Source organism: Marmota marmota, unplaced genomic scaffold (genome assembly GCF_001458135.2).
Source record: "Marmota marmota marmota unplaced genomic scaffold, marMar, whole genome shotgun sequence".
Lineage (NCBI taxonomy): Eukaryota > Metazoa > Chordata > Mammalia > Rodentia > Sciuridae > Marmota > Marmota marmota.
The window spans coordinates 1,232,050-1,255,458 of NW_025999983.1; the positions used below are offsets into that span (position 1 = coordinate 1,232,050).

General features: G+C 55.0%; 1 protein-coding gene across 3 annotated transcripts in view; it reads right to left on the reverse strand.

Annotated features, from left to right (window-relative positions):
• The window catches only part of Smoc2 (SPARC related modular calcium binding 2), a 112,217-nt gene extending 89,270 nt beyond the window's left edge, over positions 1-22,947 (reverse strand). For all 3 annotated transcript variants that reach the window (XM_048805787.1, XM_048805786.1, XM_048805784.1), the window contains exons 1-2: positions 22,798-22,947; positions 5,336-5,507 (exon numbers count right to left, since the gene is read on the reverse strand). In XM_048805787.1, the coding sequence (XP_048661744.1) occupies positions 5,336-5,507; positions 22,798-22,932 (307 nt within the window). In that variant the 5' untranslated portion in view covers positions 22,933-22,947. The remainder of the gene's footprint in view (positions 1-5,335; positions 5,508-22,797) is intronic.
• Positions 22,948-23,409: the final 462 nt, after the last annotated feature.

A 23,409-nucleotide genomic window follows, 5' to 3' on the forward strand; every position in this document is an offset into this window, starting at 1 on the left:
GTCTTTCGGGGTGTGATGCACAGCTGGCCCTCTCTTTGAGCAAGTCCTGCCTGGCTACCAGGTGGCTGCCGCACCTAGGAAGCAGGTCTGGGGATCTGCAGCCGCCTGGGCGCTGTCCTCATCACATCCCTTTGGCTGATGAGCCTGCTGGGGGGTACCTCTGATTTGCTTGTCCATTTCCATCACCATTTTGGGTCACAAGTTTACAGCATTGAATTTCTTCCATGAAGTGAATGAAAATGGCAACAGAGGCAGCTATCCAGGAAGGCAGGCCGGGGACAGGTGCCAGGAAGCCAACACCAGGCTGCGAGGGACACCCACGTCGAAAATCTCCCGACAGAAAGAGTGACTCCACCCTTCAGGGTATTGCAAACCAAGGGCCAGAGGCACCACCCAGGAAACCAGGCCCTGGGGAGCGAGAGTCCACCCTTCCTCTTGAGGAAGATTCTGGCCTCTCTCAGAGGCCCTCAGACTCCCGTCCTGAGAGGCCACAGCCAGCACCAGCTGCCCCGACGGCCCCCACACAGCCCTTCAGCAGGACGTCTGCCTGGGGTTCTCTCCAGGAACGTGGCCAAGGGGAACACACCCAGCCATCCTGACAGGTGGCGAGGCCCCACCATGCCCTCAGCACCCGTTCTCACGAGCCAAGGCTTCCAGGAACGTCTCTGGTCTTCACATTCACCCTTAAATCGCCCCCTTCTGCAGCACAGGGTGGAGGGGAGGGCAGCCATGGCACAGAATCACACCTGAGTCTTCATCACAGGTTGGGCACACAGGACTCAAACACGAGGGGGACAGGAGAGTGCCCTGTGTGGATGGACGCACCTCACTCTGATTTCTACACCCAGGGCCACACTGCTCCTGAGGGGAAGCACCTAAACCCAAGGACAATCATGCAGAACCACAGTCCTTCTCAGTAAGGGTGCGAGATCTCTCAGAGGGAAGGGGTCTGTGGTGGGAGAAGCAGAAGGGGAGCATGTGTCCTGAGGTTTGAAAAACACTCCTTAAATGAACATTATCTTTCCAAATAAATAGGCAGCCTTATTCTTTGTCAATAGAGAAATAAGCAGTTTTTCTGCACCCATCAGCTGTAGGAAGCCAGGTGGGTCAAGGTTCTGGAGGTCCGGTGTTGACAGCCCCAGAAACGCAGGTGCCACTGGGCATTAAATAGCAAAGCAGCCCTCAGCACACCCACACAGGCCGCGTGCCTGTCCCTGAGGCGTGCACGGTGTCCTGCCACCTTGGGCCCAGCACCCCACCTCCAGAGACGGTCTGGGGACAGGTTGGGTGGTGTGGACATCTGGGATCCAACAGAAAACACCACTGAAGACCACTGTGAGCTCCTCGGAGGAGGCCAGTTAGCTCCCGGCCTCTAAGATGTTGCGTGAAAGTCTGATGCTTAGAGGGCCCTCTCCCCAAGGACCACAGAGGCCCAACAGAGGGAGAGAGAAAGACTCCTGGGGTTTCCTGCTGGAGAGCGACGCTGCATCTCTGCAGGGGCTGGTCCTTAGGCAGAAGATGAGCTGGTGGGTTTGTTCCTACCAAGTGCCTTCTCAGAACCTGCTGAAGGAGCCCAGGTTGAGCCAACAACATGATGTTAGACCCAGAGAGCTGAGCTGCCCGCAGAGCACCCTCCTCAGTGGGCAGGAGACACATGTGTGGCTCTTCATCCGCGATGCCACCAAAGAGATGGAAAACGGAATGCCGAAACTCAATGCCCACCAAGAAGAATGTCACGAGGACAAAACACTGATAGGGAATCTGGAACTTCAGGTAGATGACATTTAATAAGTTATGTTCTGCTCATTTCTGTGGGTCAGAATGGATGCTTAGGGAGAAAAAGTAATTTGCCATTTGCCAAAAGTCATTTATCTTATATGGTATGACCCACTTCCCCCACCACCACCAAGGAAGTCAGAGCACGGACTGCAACTTCTAAAATCAAATTTCCAATTATTTTGTTGTAGATAGCCATATGTAATTGGATAGAATAATTTCAATGCTTTAATTTGTATTATGTTCATCTTCATTTTTATAGATATTTTCTAAAGAAAGTATTTCCTAACTGTATTTTAACATTTTAAAACTATTTTCCCTGCTAAAATTTTAATTTGAGAACAGTATTTGCTTTGTACAATAAAAATGATAGTTCTTTCCCTTCAACACGTTCTTCAGGGGGCAGCTTTTGTCTATCTGGGCTGCAGTCTGAAGAACATGCCCTGCCTGGGGAACTGTCTCTCTGTACAGAGGTGGTTTGCAAAGCCAGCCGACCTCTGCCTTCAGCCCCCAGCTCTGTCCAACCCTTTAGAGCTACCTCAGGCCTAGGAGATGGTTCTCAGCAAGAGTCACCTGCTTCAGAGAGGTGTGGACCCCGGTGCCTGGCTCCCTGGGGCACACTGAGCTCTGGAGTCCTCCCGTGAACTGAGGGGCTGGCCACCTCCAGCAGCCCCAGGCGCTCAGGTATGGCCAGTCCCCAGGCGCTCAGGTATGGCCAGTCCCCAGGTGCTCAGGTATGGCCAGTCCCCAGGCGCTCAGGTATGGCCAGTCCCCAGGCGCTCAGGTATGGCCAGTCCCCAGGCGCTCAGGTATGGCCAGTCCCCAGGTGCTCAGGTATGGCCAGTCCCCAGGCGCTCAGGTATGGCCAGTCCCCAGGCGCTCAGGTATGGCCAGTCCCCAGGCGCTCAGGTATGGCCAGTCCCCAGGTGCTCAGGTATGGCCAGTCCCCAGGCGCTCAGGTATGGCCAGTCCCCAGGCGCTCAGGTATGGCCAGTCCCCAGGCGCTCAGGTATGGCCAGTCCCCAGGTGCTCAGGTATGGCCAGTCCCCAGGCGCTCAGGTATGGCCAGTCCCCAGGCGCTCAGGTATGGCCAGTCCCCAGGCGCTCAGGTATGGCCAGTCCCCAGGTGCTCAGGTATGGCCAGTCCCCAGGTGCTCAGGTATGGCCAGTCCCCAGGTGCTCAGGTATGGCCAGTCCCCAGGCGCTCAGGTATGGCCAGTCCCCAGGCGCTCAGGTATGGCCAGTCCCCAGGCGCTCAGGTATGGCCAGTCCCCAGGTGCTCAGGTATGGCCAGTCCCCAGGTGCTCAGGTATGGCCAGTCCCCAGGTGCTCAGGTATGGCCAGTCCCCAGGCGCTCAGGTATGGCCAGTCCCCAGGCGCTCAGGTATGGCCAGTCCCCAGGCGCTCAGGTATGGCCAGTCCCCAGGTGCTCAGGTATGGCCAGTCCCCAGGTGCTCAGGTATGGCCAGTCCCCAGGTGCTCAGGTATGGCCAGTCCCCAGGCGCTCAGGTATGGCCAGTCCCCAGGCGCTCAGGTATGGCCAGTCCCCAGGCGCTCAGGTATGGCCAGTCCCCAGGTGCTCAGGTATGGCCAGTCCCCAGGTGCTCAGGTATGGCCAGTCCCCAGGTGCTCAGGTGTGGTCAGTCCCCAGGCGTTCAGGTGTGGTCAGTCCCCAGGTGCTCAGGAATGGCCAGTCCCCAGGTGCTCAGGTGTGGTCAGTCCCCAGGTGCTCAGGTGTGGCCAGTCCCCAGGTGCTCAGGTGTGGTCAGTCCCCAGGTATTCAGGTGTGGTCAGTCCCCAGGTGCTCAGGTATGGTCAGTCCCCAGGTGCTCAGGTGTGGTCAGTCCCCAGGCGTTCAGGTGTGGTCAGTCCCCAGGTGCTCAGGTGTGGTCAGTCCCCAGGTGCTCAGGAATGGCCAGTCCTGGGCCTCTCCTACCTTCCCCTGTAGCATGCTGATTAAAAGTATAAATAAAATTCTTTCTTTATTACATTTTTTTCTTTGCAAACCCAAGAGCATATTGAGGTTAATGAGTGAATCCAGATTACAGTTCCCATTTGAAAGTGGCTGGTCTCTTCCCTTCAGAAGCACATCCTGATTTAGCAAACTCAGACTGACCTTGATGGTACTAGTCCATCTGCAGCCTGGGAACACCTGGCTGAAGGTGTAGCGTAGGTGCATAGGGGCAAGGCGGTGTGGGTACTCAACCAGGATTTTCATCCAACCACGTCTGCCACAACCTGGCTCCACCTTCTCTCCCAACCCCACCTGTTGCCCCTGGTGATAGGACCCTCAGATTGGCTTCTGCCTGGATTGTCATAGCCCTCTTAGCACAAGAGGACAAAACACGAGTCTGTTAACATTTCAGGAAAAGCACCTACTGTGGACTCTGGTCTCAGGAGTATCATTCTCTCATATACCCTCACGAGTAGAAGGACCTTCCCAGGACTCTTCCTGGAAGATCTACCTGCCTAGCTACATGGATCAAGCCTTTCTGTAGCCTTTAAATGCCACATGTCCCAAAGAATAACTTTGAACAAACCATGACAACAGAAAATGTCCTTGATAATGTGTAACCATCAGTCATGGGCAGAGCCACATGCACATGCTAAGAGGAAGTCCAGGCTCCAGATCAACTGTCTGCAGACAGGACACACCAACGTGTACAGAGTGAAGGTACGCCACTGTGCCGAAGTCAGGCTCCAGAGGGCATGCTGGCCACCCCTCTGTTGGGAGCCACTACTCTGAGTCTGGACCATAGGGAGGGCTCTCAGGGATAAAGAAGGTGGCAACATTCTGCCTTAGTCTGGAACAGCAGCACCGATCCATCGGCCTGGTGTGCTGCTTTATGAAAGGAGGAGCGAGTGCTTTCCAAACCTGGTCAACTACGCCCGACACTGTGCCCCTGGCTGAGCTTTATTCAGCTAGGAGGACTGCGGGGGCTAATCCCCAAGCGACCCGAACACCACCCAGAGGCTGCTCCAGCCTGTGTGGTCTTGTTTCCCAGAGAAAAAGAAAAAGGAGGCAGATCTCTTTGTGCAGCGATTCTGTTTGTGTTTGAAACACCAGTATCTTTCCCTGCATCAAACCCTTCATTAACGTGGGCAGCATTTCAACGTGCTGCTCTAGGCAGGAGTGTTAGCTCTAGATGAGATCCCAGGTCAAGAAGAGTGAATGTCACAGGAGTAAAATCAGCACTAACACCTGCAAGGAACCACACAGGTGCTATTGAGCACCCACCTGAGAGCACCCAGGAAGAGTGAAATACCCAACAATGAACTTGGGTGAGGGACATCAGGGAAGTCTATAAAACACTTGGATAGATTTGTTTCATGACAGCACAGAACACTTTAAGAAGAAAAGCATTAAGTAATTTTCAAATGACTCTACTTTGAAATTCACAGAATCACTCTTCACCCTTCACATGCTCAAAAAAAACTATAAACAAAAAATTCTTTAGCCTTTCAATATAAACTTTTAGCAGATGTGAGAGTAAGCAACACAGGCACGTGTTCTAACGACAGCTCCACGGTCTATACACGGACCATCAAGGGGGCTTACCTTTGCAGTTTCCCCGGTAAGCAATTTCCAGCTGAGGGTCTTTGCATTTGGCACGCTGGAACTCGCAGCGGGATAAGAAGGTCCGTCCGTCCGACGCACAGAGGGGTTTCTGAGCAGAGCCCGCACAGTCCAGGCTGCAATCTCTGTCTTTATCTTGATCGACTCTCAAAAACTTTGGGGAGAAAAAAAAAAGCAAGATATAACTGCTCTGCTCTGTCAGGCAGCAGGAAACAGGTCGCCTCGGGCCACAGAAGGTCAAGGAATGAAATACCAAGGGGTACCACCGCTCAGTGTCCACCACCCACAGAAATGTCCCGGGAACCTCTTTAAATGTCGAAGCCACCATCTGTCTCAACAGCCCTACTCTAATTCCCTGAGCCCACAGTTGACATCTGATCCAAAATGGCCTGCGCACCTGCTTTGGCTCTGCAAGGGGACTCGCCGTGTTCTGCTCTAGTCTGAGCAGCAGGGCTTTCTTCCGACTGGCACCCCCACTTTTCAGCTTCCTTCAGAACCGACCGCGCTGCTCATTCTTCTGGAAGTCCCACGTGTTGGGGACCTGCACTGTTAGGAATTGGAAGGTCATCCTTCCTCCTTCAAGTGGCCTGCACAGCTTCACCTGCGTTCCCAGAATCTGTGAGTGTTCCCCTTTGGAACACTGAGATGATGAGACCTAGTGCCCCTCAGGGAGCTGGTGTTTCTGTGGCTATGACTTGGGACCTGCATGCTCTCCCCTCCCCTGCTGCATGAAGGGCAGCACACTGAGAAAGGGGACCGAGGGGGCCGCCTCCCACCCGGGTCCTCAGCATACCCAGGGAAGACTCGGCTGCAGCCCCTGCTGGCCTCTGCCTGTTCTCCTTGGACGTCCTACCCAACCCTTCCCACCCAGTCTGGTCCTACTTCATGCCAGACAACATAACAGACGCAAAGACACCTCGTGGACCACACGGTAGGTGTCTGTAGATGACAAATGGAACTGTCCCGAGCCTGGGTTATGCAACATCAGCGGCCACCAGGTATCGTCTCTGGCCTGTGGAATGTTAGCAATGCTCAAAGGAAAACCTTAAGCAGTGTTCAAAGACAGAATAGAGCACAGAGCTGTGGTCACCTGGTGACCAGGTGGTGTGTGGGCCTCCCGAGCATCATATGTGCAAGCAGGGTTTTTGGCACTTTGGCTCAGTCTGCCCTATCAGTGGAGGCAGAGAGCTCTGGTAAAAGTGACCACCCACACTCCTCATCTACACTGAAAGGAACACAGAATCAGGATTTAGCAAACGCCGGGGTCCCTTGGTCTTGCTCCCTGTCAGTAAGAGGAAAAGCAAATTCTCCAGTTCACAAAGTTCCCCTCCTTGGAAAGCTAGTGGGACTCCTGCTGGAGGCTGAGCATCCAGGGTCACTCTGGGAGATTACCAAATGCTAAAACAGGAATCGGAGCCACGGGACAAACAAGATACCCACTGGGGAGCTATGGCACGCAAGAAGGGCAGCACATGTGTTGTGGCTAACGGCACCTAAGCATGCCCCTTATGGAGCTCGGGAGACATCTCTTCAGTGGCCATTTCCTGGGTTTGGGGTAGAGGCTTGGACCAGCAACTGGGGAGACACTGGGCCAGGCTGGACCTTCCCCTCCACAGGGGAGACCTAGTTTCCAGAGAGTCCAGCTTCAAGCATCAGGCGCTAACTTTTCCTGAGATACCACCATCTGTTAGAACGACTCACGCTTATTCCAACCAGAAGCAGCTGGTAGCCAGGGGACAGATCACTGCCTTCTGGCGGGGACGGCTTCCCTGGGGGCAGGTAGTGTGACCAGCAGGTGCTCGGAGGTGATGGCCTGGGTACTGGATCTTGGGACGCTCACCCCAGGGCAGGAGGTCTGTGGGCACTCCAGCAGCAGGGGGGCTCCTCCGCAGACCAGTCCCCAAGGCCCTGCCTGCCCAGAGTAGCCCTGCTCTACACCTCGAGAGAACAGGAACAGGGAGGGTCCCGGGGAGCAGCAGCCCAGCCCAGGTGCCCTGACTGGGAGCAGAGCCACCCAGAGACAGCGCCTGCCTGAGATGGAAGAGGGAATTGCCCAAATCCCATTGATTTCCAGGTTTCTGCGGTGGTCTATTCACACTTCCTGAAACGCTAAGTGAGGAAATGCTGAGGACTTAGGTGAGACTGTAATTACCGTCCTCTCCTTGGAGAAAGAACACCTCTGTTTTTGTCTTAAGAAAAAGTCTAGCATTCGAGTGTTTGGAATTGGAGCACAATGCTGAGTGCCGTGGTGGGGCCTAACTGACAGCGGGAGTGTCCTTTCACAGAACAGGATCACACACACTATGCACGTGTTTTTCCCTTCCCATCTTAACATCAATTAAATTCTAGGGAGAGGGTGCATGAAAAAATAAACTACTAAAACTAAGTTGTGTTCTTTAATAAACAGAACCTACTACAAACACTAAAAAATAAAATATTCTCCTTCTATAGAATTCACTGTTTGTTGAAAGAACTTCATTGAGGGTCTTCAAAGTGACTCAGGATGGAAAGCACTTGGCCAGGTTTACAATGAAATCAATTGGGCCTTGAGCAACTTTAACTTTGGAAAGCCCACCTGGATTCCAGGGAATTCCCGGTTCTTGCTTTCCCAGAGCAAGCTGTTTGCACAGGTGTGAGGGCAGCAGGTGTGAGGAAGGTACAGGCCCAGCCCAGCTGCCTCTGTGGATGCCAGCAGCCGTGTGTTGGAAGAACACGGGTCAAATATGGGATCAAAGACATTGCCTTTGTCTCTCTTAATCAATGTCTGGGTGTAAGCCAAACCAAAGACTATAACAAAATCAAGCCCGTTAAGAAACGGGTCAAAACACTCTCCACATTGCAACACAGTTGAACTTCCTGTTGCCGCGGGCAGAAGAGGCCCGCTCGGGGACCGTGCCATGAGATAACTTACAGGAGACATGGGGACAGTTCCCTGGAACACAGAGCAAAGCTGATGTGTTTGTGTCTGTGAGATTCTCAAAGCAGGCAGCTCCTCGACAGCGGGCCTGAACAGACAGCCCATGCCCCTCAATTGCCCTGGGGAGGAGACGACTCCCAGGAGCCAGACTTCTAGGACAGCATGGTGGCCCTGCCCGGACCTGGCCACTTGGGGGGCGTGAATGATAGGGAAGGCAGCCAGGTCAGACCAGAGGAGGGAAGCAGACCCCAGCCTTCCCGGAAGAGCTCGTCTCCACCCCAAGGCCTGATCTTCTGGGGTTTCAGGAAAGTGTTCCCAACTCCAGAGCCCCCAGCTGAAGCGGCACAGGGGACACAGCTGGCTGCCCGCACCGGCCCCATGAGCCGCCAGGTTCTCCACTCACTGGTGCTCTGTGCATGTCCTGAGTCACCTGGCTTCTGTGCCCCAGAGGCCTTGCCTCCCCCACACCCCCAGCCAAGAACAAAGCCTCTTCATACCCCTTGGCTCACAAGCCAGACCCACTTGAACTGAGCTTACGTGCAGTCACCCAGGGACAGCTCTCTGCTGGAGGCCGTCACTGGGCTCCAGGATGAAGGCCCTGTCCAGCTGAGCTAGAGGCCAGACTGCAGAGAGCAGGTCCACAAGTCACTGCTGTGTCATATGAGGGGAGCACACGGGCTGGGAGGCTGGCCGAGGGACCGGCTGGGGACATACTGCTTCCTAAGAGACATCTCAGGAAGCCAGAGAAGACAGGAGGCACAGGAGCTCGGGAGGCAGGTCAGTGGAGGCCAGCGTGGGAAAAGCCACACACAGAAACCAGGAAGAAGGGACCCTTTCCTCACACAGGGTCATGGTGGCAAGCGGCCCACAGACCTGTGCATGGGCTGGAGCCACCTTGGGGAGGGGAAGCTCAGGTGGCCAATGAAAAGCAGCAGCAGGAAGAGGGTCGGGACAGTGGCTCCTTCCTGCATCTGAACATCCTGAGTGGCACAATCTCGTACTACAACACCCAGGTGATGCCAACCCGAGCCACTGGCAGAATCTGGCCTTTGTCCAGGGCGGTGTTCTCGTACTGCTATGGTTGGGTCCCTGCATCACCCAGAGGCCATTTGGTAGAGGCTCAGTCCTCAGGGTGATGCTATTGGAGGCCATGGGACCTTAAGCCGCTGTGGTCACTGAGGGCACGCCCATGTTGGACCCCTGGCCCTTTCCCTTCTCTGTTTACCAGCTGCCATTGGGTAAGCAGCCTCCTCTGCCACCCACCTACACCATTTTTTCCTACACACAAAGCAACATGGCCAAGCAACCGTGGCCTGAAACCTCTCACACACTCGGCCAAAATGAGCCGTTCCTCGTCTGAAGTTGATCTTCTCAGGTACTTTGTCACAGGAACGGAGAGCTAACTGACACAGATGATTCTTAGCGAACTGGGACAAATGGCACAACTGTGGAAGTGCCAGTTAAAACCAGACTCTGGTGGCTACTCCTGACGCAGCACCATCAGCAAGCCGGAGTTGGGCCAGCAAGTCCGATGGGTCCTGAAGCAGTGGACTGAGCGTCAGGGAAGCTCATGCACTTGCAATCCTGCCCTTTCTCCGAGGCTCCGCCCCCTTGCCTGACATTGAGAGTGGGCCACTTTCCCTCCTGCCTTCGAGGCCACTGGGAGAAGGAGGGAAGGGGTGTCACACAGGTGAGCAAGGGCTTCTGGGAATTTGCCCCATCACATGCACGGCCCTCGGTGGAGCAGCCACACAGGGCCTGACTCTTTCACCAGGAGGAGGGTCACCCTAAAGTCGGGGGCACAGGCTCCCGATCCGTCTCATCTTCAGGGGAGTCAGGTGGGGAGGGAAGCCACGGGAACAGGGTGTCCCACAGGGAGCGCCGTCCTCACAGGCTGAGGACCCCAGTGCAACCCTCACGGGCAGGGAGGCAGCAGGCATCGCCAGCAAGAGTGGTCGGCAGGCTCCGTCCACCCTCCCTACATGTGCTGGGCACCTGCAGGAACTCAAAGGCCAAGAGCAAATTTCTGGGTAAGAACCACCTGCTGAACACGACAGGACGGAGGAAACTGGGGACTCAGCCAAGGGCCCAGGAACAGTGATGGCTGCCGGCACCCCGGGCTCATGGAGGCCTTGACCTGGAGTGGCCCTGGACGCTCGCCTGGCCCTGAGACTTGGCCTCTGCAGCTGTAATGGGGTTGTGGTGACAACCGTGCCTCTTCCGTAAAGACCCCAGTGGAGGTGAAAGGGGGCCCGGGGCACACCACACGGAGGGCACCGGCACCTTCCAGAGGGACTCCCGGCCCATCACATGACCCTAAGTGGCCCTCCTGTTCATGAGGACCCCCAGGGAGAAAGCCAAGTAGACAGCAGGGAGCTAGAAGGCGAGGAAGAGGCGGTCTCCCAAGGAGCCCAGGAAAGAAAACCAAGGGTCAGCCAGAGCAGGTGACACCCGCCACGGGACAGGGGTCCAGACACTTGCAGGCAGTAGACGGGATGAGGCGGGGGCTGGAGGGCAGCCCTCTCAGGGCCAAGCACAGGGGATGTCCACCTGGAGAGGAAGCCGGTCTCTGGGCACCCAGACCCGAGGGGAGACAAAGGCCGGGCTGCTTTGCCTTTCTTCTCGTGCTGCTGCTACTGTCTGTTGTAGGGGACACAGGACGTTTTACAGGGCTTTCCGGACACGTGCTGGCTGTGGGTACCCTGGCCCCCCTCCTGCTCTTCATTCCGATTCTTCTTCCTCCTCCCGTTCCAGGAGGAGACCTGAAGATTCCTGACCACAGCTGGGCACGACCGGCCTGCCTATCCTCCTGGTGAGAGTCAGGCCCTGTGTGGCCGCTCCACCTGAGGGCCTTCTCCTCCCTTCCCCAAACATCTTCTTTTCCTTATTTCCTTCCCTGTCTCTGTCTCCACATCAATGTTCAGCTCAGTGATGAAAACACACGTTTGCTTCTTGCTAGTTCTTCTTGGAGAGAGTTCAAGGGGACCGTCGGGTATTTGCGGTTCCTGATCTAGGTTACTTTGGGACTCAGTAGGAACTTTATTATTCTGAATTTTTCCTAATAAGAGCCGTGTGAACCATGGTGACTTTATGCAAGCATTATCCTTGGCATGAAGAAAGCCTGCCTTCCTCAACCTCCAGTCACATTCCTACGGAGTGCAGAAGGGGGTGGACGACTCCTCCACGGTACTGAAGCGGAGCAGGGCTGCCCCTCTCGCAGGCATGGCTGCACCATCTGAGGTGTCCGCACGGGCTCTCTGGGCCTTGGGACTGTCATCACAAGTTCAGCTGCAAAAAGAATCCGTTGCTTGTCTCAGAGCCCAGTGAGAATCGAGCGACCTACCAGAGGGATGTTAACCATCCACGTTTCCTCGGGCCACGCCTTGGTGACACCACGAGGGTGGAGACGTGGGAGAATGCACAGGACACTCCACCATCTGTGCTTGCGCCCTTGGAATGGGCACTCTTCAAGGGCAGAGTCTGCTCCTCCTGTGGCCTTGGAGTCCCAGTGTCTGGCCTGCAGTCATGCTCAATCCACGTTGCTGCCTGAAGAGCCTATTATAGTCATATGTCAGGTCACCGAGGAATTATGAGGGGGTGGCAGAGAACGCGTTGGACAAAACTGACACAGGAGTATTCACTGGAAACTGAGCCTGAGAGAGCTGGGGAGCCCAGCTGCAGGCACACAGGGCATCGGAGTGCCCGTGGGGAGCTCCACAGACGGACGGCAGGAGCATGTGCTTTCCACCTGACGTGCCGGCTGGGGCCAGCACACCAGGCAGGAAGCACTGTAAGGAGGACAGATGTGCTCTTCTCCCCACTTCCTGTCCCTTGTTTCTGCTTTCTCTCAGGACTGGAGGGTGGGGCTGCTCCCTGCCTGCAGCTGGGTGCATGGGCTTCATGCTGAGCTCTCGCACACACCCTTATCTCCGCTAGCCTGAGAGCTCCTGCGCCAGGTACTGCCGTAACCCACTCCACTCACGGTTGGTGGCTCCCTGGCTAGTGAGCGGGGCCCCCAGGGGTCCAACCCACGGCCTGGCCTGCTGTGGCAGTGCTGCTCCTGAGCCAGAGAACGTGGCCTGGGCTGCAACAGGACTGCGGGAGGACTCCATGTAAGGCCGTTCAAACATCATCCATGGAGGATATGACAGGGCAGTGGGTGGGCCCTGTGTTCACCTGTGAAGGGAAGTCAGACACACCTGGGATCCTCTGCAGGACAGTGTCTGGGGAAACCTGACCTTGACCCCATGGCACCCAGCAAGCATGTCAGGTCTGACACAGAAAGTCAGGGGGACTCCACCTGCAGTGACCCGCGCCAAGCACAGTGCCGCAGTGGCCACCCAGGAACAGGGTGGAGAGGTAAACGAGGACCTCACAAGGAAAAGCATCAGCCCTAGAACAAGTGGATGCGCCTGGGCTCCACGTCCTAGGGACCACATCTGCGCTACGCGTCCGAGGTCCTGAGAACTAGGGCACCAGTCCCGGGCAGCAGGATCGGGTCTCCACCCCAGAGCCCCTGCTTCAGAGACCCAGGGTGGAACCCGGGAGTCTCCGCCTGCAGGAGAAGGCCACAGGAATGCATGGGGTTCTCGGTGGCCCTTATGGAGAGGTCACTCACAGGGCCACAAGAGTATTACTCGGCCACCTGGTCAGAAAACCGGGAGGAAGACAGGGCGGTGCTGCTTGGACACAGATCCAAGGGAGGTGCCCACAGCCCACGACCCCTTCTGCTCTATTACAGAAGCAGCTCTGTACTTCTACAGCGTGACAGTCACAAGTTCCCTATCGACCTCAACACTTTCTGGAACAGCTTAACTGTTCTATTCAGCTTTTTTATTCATTTATCTTTTGCTGATGTGACCAAAAGACCTGAAAAGAGCGATTTCAAGGAGGAAAAGCTTACTGGGGCTCAGGGTGTCAGAGGTCTCTGTCCATAGAAGGCAGACTCCATTCCTCGGGGCCTGAGATGAGGCAGAACGACATGGTGGTGGAGTGTGGCAGAGGGAAGCAGCCGGGAACGTGGCACCAGGAAGCAGAGAGAGCTCTGCTCCACCAGGAGAGAACATGAACCCGAAAGGTGCACCCCAGAGACGCGCCTCCTCCACCACACCCCGGCCTCCAGTCACCACTCGTCGGCCCCACCAGGGCATTCACACGCTGGCTGCGTCAAGGCTCTCGTAACCCAGCCACCTCCCTGTGAATCTTCTTGCACTGTCTCTCACATGAGCTTGTGGGGACACCTCCCATCTAAACCATAACCCCTAAAATGGACAGCCAGCATTTTCCAAGTGGTCTTTACTTTCCTAAAATCAAATGTGATCCTAATGAAGAGACTTTAAAGGGAACCCAGCTGAGTTTCTTAAGGCTCCTGCTCATCCCAAAGCATGTAGAGCAAATTACACAGAATACAGGTTGGAGGGGGCACAGCAGCCTGCAGAGCAGGGTTCCACAGACAGCCTCGCAGCCAAGCCTCGCAGACGCGGCACCAACGGGGAACCTGTGGGCACCAAGGGCCCTGTGCACAGGATGGAAATGGAGAGACAGAAGGACGGGTCCTCTCTGGAAACCGTGCTGAGAGGAGCCCGGAAAGGTCGCCATGCCTTCCACTCAAACAGGAAGAGAAGCTGCCCTTGGAGAGGAGGCCTTGGAGCTGTGAAGGCCCACATGCCCAGGCCCCTTTCCACTGTTCAGAGAACTGCGGATGACTACATCCTGAAAAGGCCGGGTGTCTGGTCTCTACCCAAAGGCTAGGCACGGCCAGCCCTGTGTGTCCATCTAAATGCAGGAGACCCTCGAACCGTTCCAACCGTCACCACCCCCCATCCTCCATCTGCATGGCTCCCCTGTGTCCCCCTGGCTTGCTGTGTCAATCAACCTTTTACGCTGTGACAAATACTAGCGGAAAAGAACTTAGACGAGGGAAGATTTATTTCAGCTCATAGTTTCTGCCCATGGTCAGCCACTTCCAAGGCAGAAAGGTCTGACAGAGGGAAGCTGCTCAGCATGGCAGCAGGGCAGAGAGAGAGCCAGGAAGGGGCCAGGGACAAGGCCCAATCCCCAGAGCAGGCCCAAGCCTACTTCCTCCAGCAGTTCCCACCACCTCCCAGGGTAGGTCCACTCAGCTGTGAATGGAGAGGTCCACTGGGGAGGTTGGAACAACACCAGGAAAGCTCAACTCCAGGATCAATGACCATCAGACAAATCCAAATGCCGGGGGCCCTGGTGATGGACAGCCCCACTTGTGCACAGCCCCACCTCTGAACATCAGGCACGGAGCTTTCAGAGTGCCACTCCAGGTCCAGCTCACAGCCCTCGCCCTTCCTGGGGTAAAACTCACTCTCAGGAGTTTCTGGAAGTAACTAAGCGTCAGCTGTTAAAGAAGGGTCATGAGACAAGGGCCCGAAAGTCCCAAAGCCAGGGGTCTCTGGTGTCATTCACTCAGGTCGTCCTGACAAGGACACTGGCAGGTCAACTCTCTGCGTCCCCACCATGGGGGAAGACCCCGTGACTGGGGCAGGCAGCGGGGCCCTGGAGAAAGACAGAGCAGTGGGAAGATCCCTCCTGTCCCACGAGACTCCCTCCACCACCACGGAGCAAGGCAGGAGGATCCGTGGAAGAAGTCTGGATCCCTCAAAAGGGCCCAAATCCTTGGCTCACAGGCCTTGGGGCAGGCTCAGTGGATGTCCCTTGGGGACAAAAGGCTTGGGGGCTGCGGACACTGCTCAGTCCACCAAGCTGGAGCGGCTCCCAGGGCCAGCACAGCCTGGCAGGCATGTCTCCACAGCTCACCCAGCTGGCCTGCGAGACCCCAAGAACCTCAACAAGGGCTGTCCACTGGGGCCTCTCCCTGCACTCCAGCTGGGCCCTCCCAGAGGGGCAGGGCTGGCTCCAGGCTTCTGCTGTCCGCCTGACCCACAGGACTGACTCGGAAAGGGAGCCTGGGCAAGACGAGTGCAGCAGGCTCGGGGACCCGCTGAGTCTGCACAGCACGCCCTCTGCCTTCCTGAGCTTCCTCTCCTTCCCCGAGGAGCCCGGCTGCTGCTCAGGACGGGCGGCAGAGACGTGGACAGTGCATCCTTTCGCTCTCACCTTGGTTCACAGGCAGAAAGAGATTCTTGGAATTTCTGAACCGTCTCTGTTTACACTGTGAGATAGCGGGGGCATGGCTCGCTGCCAAGAGCAGTCTCTTCCCAGCACTGGAGATGGAGCAGCGAGACCCCGCGCAGCCACACCACTCCCCTGCGCTATCACCCATACCGAGACAACGGGCACAATCTCAGAGATAGGTGGAAAGTGCTGGAAGCCTGAAGGCACTCATGCGGTGCTTCTGCAGCCCTTCAGCCGACACCTCCCAGGAGCCTGCACCCTCCCCCAGGCACTCCCTGGGCAGAGCGCCTGGTTCACTTGCCCTGAACACCAGGGCCAGGGTCACTCGGGCTCTGTCTGCAGCCGAAATCTGTGCAACACCTACAGATTTCCCTGGACCTGCACATTCCAGCACAGAAGCCACTGGCCACATGGGGCCATTCACATTTAGAAGAACTGAAATGAAACTGGACTTCACATTCCATCACGGGTGGCACTGGCTACTGCGGAGTGCTCAGTGGCCACCTAGGGTAGTGGCTGCCGCTCTGGACAGCGCAGATCTTTCTGTCCTCAAAGACTGCTCCTTCAGGCAGGGCTTCCTAGAAACAAGAAGCAAGTAGCAATTACTTTCTGTTTCTTCCATAAAATGCTAAAGTAAGGAACAGTTGGAACAACACCAGGAAAGCTCAGCTCCAGGCTCGATGACCAAACAAATCCAAATGCCAAGAAAAGAACGACTGTTAAAAGCATCTTGAAATTCATAGATTTAATTATAGAGGAAAGAGAAATGCTTTAATTACAGGAAGAAGAGAAACTGGAGATTTTTGTGGAAGGAACAGAGAGGGTTGGGGGGACTCCCAAGGCACTCTAGAAGTTGACGGTCAGAGAGGAGGCTGGTGGGGTGGCTCCACCCGAGCTGCTGCTGTCTGTCCCAGGGCAACTGCTCAGCCCAGAGCTAAGCGCAGAGAGGCTGATGGGAAGTGACCAGGGGCAAACCATCAGCAGGTGGAGCCTTGTCCCGGGCTCACTCCGTGTGGCAGGGAGCAGAGATGTCACACTGTCCTAGGAGTCAGCCTGGCCTTCGGGGAGCAGTGATCTCACCAATCGTGTCTCAGGCCACTGCTGGTCCCGGGGCTCGCCATAGAGCGGATGTGTGCTTGGCTCTCCACTAGGTTCTGGGAGCACCACGTCTGTTCTATGCACTTTACAGAAGCTGAATGTCAGCCGTGTACGGAGCGGCCCGGGAAGCAACGCCCCAGTGTTCTGGGAGGATCCTGGTGGGAACCAGCCAGTGTCAGGGGAAGGTGGTATCGGGCGCCAAGGCAGGTTTCCCAAGACGTCCAAATCCACAGCCTGCAGGTGGCGGGGGTACCTGACAGAAAGGAAGGGCTGGGCAGGCAGGTTCATGGAGGTCTCACCCTTGACCCATGGAGCCACAACACATGGCATCTGAGATAGGAAGTCTCTTCCTCAGCTCCTGACAGCCAGCCTCAGCTCCCACCTGGAGACTCACAGAAGGGCAGCACAGGAGCCCGGCACTCCACTGCTCCAAGAAGGTGATGAGGCAGCAGCCACGCAGGCATGCTGTGTGCAGGATGCTGGTGAAAGCAGGGGGCAGCTCCCCAGGGGTCCCCAAGGCTTGCTGGCAGATGGCACCAAATCCAGAGTGATCTGCACTCCGGCTAAACCAGCCTCCCCTCCACTCCCGGGCACCAGCACCTGCCTTCCTAGCACTTTTCTTCCCCTTCAGCTGCACAGAGCTGGGGCCTGGGCTTATTATTTCTTTATAAACAACCACAAAAGTCTCAAAACACATAGAGAAGGAAAACTGCTTCCCCATTTACATCTGTTCCAAGCCCTAGGGCTTCCCTGACCCAAAAAATCCATTAATTCTGAGGAAGTCAAAGACATCACCTTCAGAAATACCAGGCATGGATTCCCCATGCATCTGTAAAGACCGTGGGCACACACAAAAGAAGCTTTTTCAGTGTGTGCTCCTTTATCCACGAGGATCTTGATGGCTTCTTACCCTAGCAAATGTCAACTGGAGTCAGAAAAGCGCTCTTTAGGGAAGGGGAGGAGAGAGGACACCTGCCCTTGGTTCTAGTCACTTTCTGACCTACAGCCTTGTGAGCAGCTGGTGCTGGGGCCTGCTCCCACCTACCAAACCGCCTGGCTCTCCTCTGCTGCTTTGCCTCCCCTGGAAGGATGCATTCCCTTGGAACTCCGAGGAGGAAAACCTTCTCTACATCTGCTAGAACTATTTAGAAAACCTGCCAAGCTTCAGCCCAACATGCCTGGAAGAATGTCAAACCAGGAAAACAAGGAGGTTTGCAATGGAAACAGAGAGACGCTTCAATTTAGGCCAGCTCCAGTGGCTTCGGGATGACTCCACGCTCATGATATCTCAAAGTTGCTGAACTCACAGTGTGGACCAGGCAGAGTTTATAAAAACGCTACTGCACAGCGTCTAACACTGTGTTTTGACAGGCGGCTTCTGGAAATTCTCGTCAAAAGACACTGAATGGCAAGAACCAATTAAATCACAACCACCATGAAGACAGCCAAAATCTAGACAGGTCTGATGAAATCAACCAGATGGAATGGGTTTTCTTAGTCACCATTTAACGGGGAAAACTAGGATTCACACACTTTACCAAAAAATAAAATTATGTCCATGCTGTCCATGTGTCTGTCCAAAGCTCACTCCGCTCACTAGGATTCAGTACGCCTGACATTCGACATTGACCCGTCCAATCGGCACAGCTTCAAATCTCCGGTGGCTGAGAGCCAACCTCACCGCAGGTTCCGTTTCCAGGGCTCGCCCTTTCACCCGGAGCCTCCTTTCCCAACAGAGCGCTGTCCTCCGGCTCTGCAGACCATCACTTCACGTTTGCACGTCACCCACAACAGTGCTCTCCTCACTGTGCAGAGACACACAGCACCCTGCACAGGGCCACGCTGTAAAGTGACACATCTGAGCCAACAGGGACCAAGTCGCTGCCCTGGGAGAGGTGGCTGGTGAGCACAGCTGCTGCCGACAACTGGACGTGAGCCGCTGTTGGTCAGTCCTGGGACTCCAACCAGAGACGTGTCCCATCAAACTTCATCAGCTGATGACCGCAGGGTCAGGACAGCAGGGACCTTCCACTGCACAGAGGGCAGCACTGAGGCCAAGACGTGGCGCCTCGCTCAAGGTGGGAAACACGGTTCCCAGTGATGGGTCTGGACACACATGTGCCTCTGGCCATGCACCCATTTGGTGCCATGAGACTGGTGCTGTCTCTCAGAGTGTCATCTCTCCCACGGGCCACGGTCACCTCACCTCCTGTCCCTCTCTGCCATCCCACTTCTGGCGCTGGACGGTCCCTCATTCCCACACACAGAGAAGGGACTTGCTCGGTGCAGATGGTCAGACTGACCTGCAGGCTGTGAGCACCTGGCCCTCCTATCCTAAGTGCAGGGCCACTGACCTGGGGGAGGGTCACCCCTGGGGTCTGTGTGCTGTTCCTGCTATTCCTTCAGGTCACTGAAGCCAACCCGCAGGTAGGTGGAAGTCCCCTGGATCAGCGCGAGCCCGGCACACAGGAGGGTAAGGATGCGGGCACCTGTGCCTCCTCTGGAGGGCGTGTCCAGGTGGCTGTGCTCCTGGAAGGGGCCAGGAGGCCCCCATTGTAAAAACAATTGGCTTCTCCATGTTGATTGGCAGGACCCACGGTGTGCTCCCCTGGGAAAATTCCCCTTCCAATATGACCTATGATTTTCCATCCACAAGTAAAAAAAAAAATGGGGATGGGGCACATTTTTCTGTTTAAGTAAATTCATCTTCTCCAGAGGCTGACCAGTGAGGCTGAGCTGACCAACAGCGTCCCTCCCACGGGAAAAATGAGGCTCATCAAAGAAGAGCTGAGGGGGAATGTGCAGGTCACCCTAAGATGGTTAACAAGGGCATTTGATAACTTAAAATGTTCTAAAACCCAGTGTTTTTGAGAGTGCTTCTTTCTGTGACTTGTGTTTTTATACTAAAATGACTTTAATACTGAAAACAAGAATAATAAGGACCCTGCGTCCCACAGCTGATCTGTGAGTGCATTGCTGGGGAGGCGCGTGGACCCCAGGGCACTCTGCAGAGCACAGGCTGGGGGCCAGCCTGTGTGAGACGGCCACCTTGAAGCCATGGGCTCATGCAGCACACACTGGGAGCAGGGCTGCGCCAGCATGATGTCCCCACTTGGCAGTGGGGCGCTCCCAGGAGATGCCCGAGTTTTACCCGCAGTCTCCTTCCCCAGGCGGAGCTGAAGCCAGAATTTCCCCTCTGATGAAAGAACAAAACCCAAACATCTTAATTGCAAATTGATGCTTATTAGCTAGAGATAAACTTAAAAAACTGGAACACATGATCAACTGAATCATAGAAAATCTTATGAAAATGTATCACTTTTAATCTTAAAAACTACATTAAAAACTAGTCACATACCCCAGAAGACTTTGTTTTGCACTTGAAAAGAATCCATGAAAACTCCACTCAAAATGATCCCCATCTCCATCTGTGTGCAGGTGGGTGTCTCTGTCACAATGTCAGAGGTTACCCGCCAGATGTGCTTGTGAACATCAAAACTAGCCAGACAACAAGTGGCATGTCAGCTTCGTTTCAAAAATCCAGGATCACTCCAGAGAAGACTTGCAACATCAGACCGCAGAGCCCACTCCCTGGGTCTGTCAGCTCTGTACTCAAGCTTTCCATTTAATTTTGATGTTTATAACACAGCCAAAATAAAGTGCTTCTTTGAAAACAAAAGAATAAAATCACAGTTAAATAAACCCAATGGCTTTTCTGCATCTGTGTCCGAGAAGCTGAGGGTGTTTCTCCACCTCCCATGTACTGCTATCCTAACTAAGTTCATGTTTTGGTTTAAATTTTCACCAAGTATCTCGTTGCCATTCACAGGATACTTTTTCCCATCTCACTTCCTTTCTACAAGGAAGACTGTGTTGACCCGAGAAGGGAAGGAGGCATCTCACACCCATGCTCAGGGCGCACCTTGAGAACAGCGTCACTCTTTGAGCCATGGAAAAGCGACACTGCAGTGTGCTAAAGCTCTTTAAGGAAAGCAAACAGTGCTTCACCATACACGTTCTTGTGAATTTAGTTTTCGAATCTCAGAAATCCACCTAACTGTTATTAATAGCTGTTTTACGTTCTGCACCACACCAGCAAACACACGAGCACCTCGCATCAGGAGTACCCAAACGTCACGATTTTCCTCTACAAGCCTTAAGAAAATTAGGGGCTATTTCAACAGCCAGTCTGGTCAGAACCTCTGAAGGCAAGGATTGCATGTCCCAGGAGTAACTGTGCCGCACACACAGGGTGTAGCAGTAATTGGGATCTTTAGGTATGTGTTCAATGCTCCAGCTGACTGTGGTGGAAGCCACCCATGATGGCTTAGGTCTGAATTGACCCTCAAAATTCATTTTTAAAATGCACATGAGGTGGTGTCATCATGAAACTCAAAAATCAAGCAAGACGCTGCCTTCCAGGAATCAGGCCTGCGGCAGACTGTCCTGGGTCCTGGAAGCACCTCCCGAGTCCTGCTCTTCATTGTCGTGCCTCGAGTCAAATGCTTTGGAAGCGAACATCTTCACATTATTTTGCCTCCATTATTGGACATGCACAAATTAACTTGTGATTTTTAACAGAACTAAAGTTGCTTTGTGTTCCGCCTGTTTTCGCCTCTTCATACTACAGATTTGTTCAGCTTCACCTGGACCTCGATCAGAAGTTCTGCATTCCTTGGAAAGATGACAGGGAAGGCCTGATGGAAGGACTGCAGTTAACTGGGCTGGCCACCGCAAGACAGACAGGATGAGCTGGCAATGCTCCTTGCTGTCAGGGATGAGCTCCCCCGAGTCCACAAGGGTCCTCCTTGAAGAGGGAAGACACTGTCCACTGCACTGCCCCCTCTAGGAGGCAGGGGAGGCTGCCGAACCCAGGCAGAGGGCTCTGTCCTCTAATGAGGCCCCGCAGAGCTGGTGGGGAACTGAGATCCCACATATAGCCCAGACAACACAGGGCTTGCTGCAGCCAGCCTGGGGTCCTGGTAAATGCTGTCGACGAGGGGACATCCGAGGGACGCCAGGCTCCCTGGGCTGAGCCACCACAAGCCCACAGCACAAATTGGCCTTACTGACCCTCAGCACTCCTGGCCAGGGCTGATCCCATCTGTTGGTATCAATCAACTTTCTGTTGCTGTGACCAGGACCGACTTAGGTGGGGGAGTTTATTTTGGGGTCATGGTTTCAGAGTTCAGTCTGTGGTTGGTGGGTTCCGTTGCTCAGGGCCCGAGTGGGCAGAACGTCACCTGGAAGGGTGTGGCAAGGGAAAGCTGCTCGGCTCAGGGCAGCCGGGAAGCACGGAGCTCTGCTCACCAGGGACAAATAGAACCCTCGCGAGCACCCCCAGTGACCACCTCCTCCAGCCGCACCCCACTCTACAGCTTCACCAGTAAGTCCATTCACACAGGGTGGACTGATTAGGTCACAGCTCTCACGGTGGGATCACTTCACCTCTGAACATTCCTGCAGTAACAGGAGTTTTAGGGAACACTCCTAACAGGCAGCTTTTCCTCCGGCTCGAGGCGGACTTCTTACTGATGAAGCTGGGTGCCTGCATCGAGGGCTTCCTAAGAATCCACCAAGTTTCCAAACCCAGACTCAACCCCCTTTTGAAAGGGAGGACTACCTTACTTCCAAGTTGCCCTAGGGAACTTGTTAGCAGCCAAGCAAAGCCAGGCACCTGGTGTCCTATGAGAAAAGAAAACAGATGCAGAGGGGCACAGAGAGATGGCAAGAGGACACAGCAAAAGACACGGAGCCTTGGAAGAGATGTCCACAGCCAAAAACCGGCAAGGACTGCCCAGAGGCAGCTGAAGCCGGAGGAGACAGGACGTCAGTGTAGCCCTGCCAGCACCCTGCAGGAGGAGACCCGCCTGAAGCCAGCTTATAGACGCACAGCAGCTTGCACTGTTGGGGCTGGAACCCAGCAAGAGCACCAGCTTCATGTCATCCGTGATTCCGCTCAGAGGTGACCTGGCTGAGCGTGGGACTCAAATTTCAGGGATATCATGAAGTCTCCGTGAGGTAGGAAGAGTTGGATCAGGAAAAATAGCCTCAGCTCTGTATAGTGAAGAGTAAAATAAACCACCACCACCACTGATCCATGGGTAACTGAGATGAAGCAGAATAAGGGTCTGGGGGCCCAGGGACATAAAGCTGTTAGGGTACAGCAAAGTCACGTTTCCCTACCTGGACTTACTCTACTGCATCCCCAAAGCCCCCTCCACAAAAAGTCCAGACCCAAGGTGCCTGCAGGAGACGGAGGGTGAGACCCACATGGGTGCTCAGGGGTCCAGAGCGCCTGACCTTGTGGGGAGGAGCTCACCTTCCAGCCAGCCCAGCTGAGCCCTGCCAAGCCACCAGGCATCGGTAAGGGCTTAGCCCAGAGGACAGCCACCACCAGGTGCTCCTGCGTGTCCGCAGTTCCCTGGCCAGACGCCTCACAGCGACGGTGGCACATGCCCTTCTAGGGAGCTGCTTGCAGGATGGGACCCGCCCTGTGAAGGTCCTCTTCCAGGAAAGGCGGAGCGGGACACTGGCTCTCACTTGTAATGAAGAGTTACAAGGCTTGGCCTTCGCCCCCAGAGAGTTGGAATCAGCAGTATTTCCTTTGCCAAACGCTGTAGAACCACAATAGAATGTGAGCAAACTCAACAGGAGGCAGCTAGGTTTCTGCAGATCGGCCTCCGAAACGCCCGGCTGGTGAATCATGGTGGGTTTGGAAGTGCTCGCAACCCGCCCTGGCTGTGGGGAGCCCTGGGGCCAGCTCCAGAGTCCAGAGACAAAGGACAGCTCCTCTGCAGGAGCCAGCCATCAGCCTTCCTGTGAAGGCCTTTGTGTGAAGACGTGGAAGAGACATGCTAGTTCTTTCTAGTTTGTCTTTCAGTTTTCCCTCTGTTGCTCAATTGCACAAGGAAACGTGAGGGTCTTTGTAAGT